This window comes from Cryptomeria japonica, chromosome 3 (assembly GCF_030272615.1).
Source record: "Cryptomeria japonica chromosome 3, Sugi_1.0, whole genome shotgun sequence".
In the NCBI taxonomy this organism is placed as follows: Eukaryota; Viridiplantae; Streptophyta; class Pinopsida; order Cupressales; family Cupressaceae; genus Cryptomeria; species Cryptomeria japonica.
Genome location: NC_081407.1, coordinates 688,445,417 through 688,449,063, shown reverse-complemented (window position 1 = coordinate 688,449,063; position 3,647 = coordinate 688,445,417). Strand labels below are relative to the sequence as shown.

General features: G+C 28.9%; 1 protein-coding gene across 1 annotated transcript; it reads right to left on the bottom strand.

Annotated features, from left to right (window-relative positions):
* Nucleotides 1-882: 882 nt before the first annotated feature.
* LOC131051527 (RING-H2 finger protein ATL52-like) lies at nt 883-1,557 on the bottom strand. Its single transcript, XM_057986096.2, has one exon. The coding sequence runs from the start codon at nt 1,555-1,557 to the stop codon at nt 883-885; it is 675 nt and encodes a 224-aa protein (XP_057842079.2).
* Between the last annotated feature and the right edge of the window lie 2,090 nt (nt 1,558-3,647).

Sequence of the window (3,647 nt, the reverse complement as noted above, 5' to 3'; positions counted from 1 at the left end):
TAACTTTGTTCTTTCTTTTGGCATTTTGGCATTTAGTTTTTTCATCTGATATCCCTCATTTTTTGGGAAGGGGTTCACATGTTTTAATGATTGTTCACTCTTTTCAAAGGGATTCATAACTGCTCATGTTCTAATGACTCTGCATTTCTTGTTTACTTAATCTTTTAATTATTAACTTTTAAGAAATAAAATAATAAAACTAAAAGCTCATTATTAAATTTCATAAGTACCAATAGCTGTCTACTTGTACCTTCGGTAATTAAAATTTGTAAATTTTAACTGCAAGAGTTGTGCAACTTTATTGATACAGTATTGGCAATTTTTAATATTTTTATTTAATGCAATGTCTTGTCACAAAAATTAGATATTCCAGGAATATATAAGACGAGTCTATTCTGGCTCCAAAAAGACAGTAAGGATTGACTAACACACACCTTTTACACTGTTGATTTTGCAATAAACGACTGCAATTAACTAACAGACTATAAGAAAGGTCTGTTTTGGAACCAGAATAGCCGCGGCAGAATATATACACAACATATGAGATATATTTTTTAAACTTGGAAGTATTCAGATCTACCTCCATGTAAATCAAGGAGAAAAATATAGAAGAAAGATAAAGAACCTTAAATTTATCATCAAATTTCAGCAAGTTCCATATTAAAAAAAACCCATGCTTTTTTTATTGCTTCAGATTAAAAAGAGAGTACCTATATTTGCAAACAATGAAGAAATTGAAATCTACATTTCTTAATGCATAGTAGCTTACTCAATGATAATAGACATTTTTTTTATTTTAAAAATAAAAGGAGTAAAAATTTATTAATCACAAGAGAAAATTACAAAACAAAAACAATCTGCCGCCTAACAAAGTGCAACCAATTATACAACCTTATCTTCCATAACTAATTGACTATCTCCATCAACAGTCTCTGTGACAGTTGGATTTGTTGCAGATTGAGAACAGTCCACAGTAGTCAAATCTCCTTCATCACCATTAGAGGTTGTTGCAGCAGTAATAATAATGTGGATGACTGAGATTTCATCCCTTGTAGCAGAATCAGGGCCATGAGGTATGACCCTTCTACAGACTGGGCAGATGTGGTGATAAAGAAGCCAGTGGGTGATGCATTCCTTATGAAAATAATGCTTACACCCCATTGGAAAGATGACTCTCTCATGCTCTTGAAAATCTAACTGGCAAACAACACACATCTCCACAGCATCTGATTCTTTGTACTGAACAGTTGTCTCTCCCACCAAATATGGATTTGGCCTTAGATTTAAATTAATGATGTAATCTGAAGGAGGATCAAACTCAGTCACATCAGTGTTTTCTGTTCTTCTAGTCTGTGACCTCCCTGCAATCAACTTTGCCCCCCACAGGACCATCAAAAATGAAATAAGTGCCAATGAGCTTATGAGGAATCCAAAGTAGTTGAAGCTTTTGTGTTCTATAAATGCAGAAAAAACAAGATAAACTAGAATAGAAGTTGCAGCACCAGTGCCAGATATACAGACTATGAACAGAACATGAAGCACAAATCCCTCTATCATTTTGTTTCAAAATCACTGTGACCCAAATCCTCAATCCCCTCAATCTAAAGAGATATGTTTGGATCGTGCTTTCGTAAATTTGGTGGAATGGATACTGTTTGGAATAGATATCTTTCAGTCTTTGGCTCTTAGCTGATGGATCGTGTTCTTCATAAATTTGACAGAACGAAAATAGATACTCTTTAATCTTTGGCTCCTAATTGAAGAGTTTCAGCCTAATGCTCGAACTCCTGTACCAGTAACTAAAACAATTTTGTAGATAAAAAATACTCCATGAAAAAGATAAGAACCTGTAATGTGACTTACCAAGATTTATATAAAGCAGTTAGAGAATCTTGTTCAAGATATCAATAGTGGGTATTAAATTCTTTCTCCTGAAATCATTAATTAAAAAAAACTAATAAGAGCATTAAATTCTTTGTCCAAAAGATCTGATCTTAATCATTGGAACTTTCACCTTGCTCCTTTATTTATTGGCATTTAAATTTTTGCATTAGGCTAATTGTAGAGAGTAGTAGCATTAACTTATATTGAAGATAGTTGAGATATATAATTTATAATTTTATTAAATAAAAGAAATTAATGTTTTGTTAAATGTAATTTGTTTTGATTTGTCAATTAATTATAAGATAAAATTTATAATTTTTATCTTTTTATCAATATTAGTTATCAATTCATTTGTTATTTTTGGATTGGATTGTGTATGAGATTTTTAGGTCAATGTGTCCAATCACATTCATCATCAAGATGAAAGAAATTGTTAACGAGATGTAAGAAATCTTCATTGCCGAAATCTAATAGCATTAATTATTTATAGGAGATGTAAGAAATCTCCATTGTGGAAATCTAATAGCATTAATTATTTATCTATCTGAATTTTGGAAATCTGATAGCATTAATTATTTATCTATATGCCTATTCGTCTATTGGCTTATTTTAGCTAAGTCGGCCAATTTTTTATTTTTTATTTTTTATTTTTTATTTATTTTTTTAATTTTTATTTTCCTGAACTATATATATATATATATATATATATATATATATATATATATATATATATATATATATATATATATATATATATATATATATATATATATATATGGAGGATTATTCATTCCCTTTAGCTAAGAGCCAAGGATTGAGGGGTATCCCTTCCACCAAATTTCCTTGGACATGATCATCATCCCTTATGATTATATTAATATTAGTATTTTGAATGATTATGTTTATTTATTTTTCTTTTTAAGAAGTTGCACTCATACAATGACATTTACATTTAATGATAATTTATAGTTGATACAAATGGATTGGTACCAACAATTATGATTTAAGATGTTTTTTTAAAAATTCACCTAAAATTTTAAAGTTTACAATTTTTTTTTTTTTTTTATTTAATAATTTTCTAAATATTATTTATTTGTTTGTCTATTGACTTATATTAGCTATGTGAGTGCAATTTTTTTCTTTTTAATTTATAAATAAAAATTACTAGTTAATGGTTAACTTAATTAAATAGATTAGTTAAGAAGTTACATTCTGGTAAGTTAGTTTTGTATGGGAATTGGAAGGCTTAAAAAGAGTCATATGTATTGAATTGAAGATTATCATGATGAATTCAATCAATGCATTATTATGTCTTTGATATTTTGTATAATGATTTGATCAAATGTTTTGTGTGTGCTCAGGTTTATGATCATTGAGACCTTCATCTCTTATGAATGCACTTACAAATAATATTACAAATCATTAAATACATAAGATTTAAAAGGTTGATGCTACCTTAATCCTAAAATTCTCCCACTTGACATCATACGTTGCAAATACATCCATAGACAAACATAAATCAAATAAGTACAAGAAATAAGGCATGCGACCTTCCTCCACTAAGAAGACTTATCCATGGTCATTGACTTTATAAGGGACTATGCAACATTATCTATAGTGTCAACTTTATTCATCAAGACCTTATTACTCAATCATTTCTCACATAAAGTAATATTGAATATCAACATGCTTAGTATGGACATAATACATAATATTTTTGGCCAAAAAAATAGCACTCTGGTTGTCACATTTGTTTATGACAA

Bases quoted from the DNA above. Each gene is read 5' to 3' on its own strand.
- LOC131051527 (XM_057986096.2), bottom strand. From the start codon at position 1,557: ATGATAGAGGGATTTGTGCTTCATGTTCTGTTCATAGTCTGTATATCT.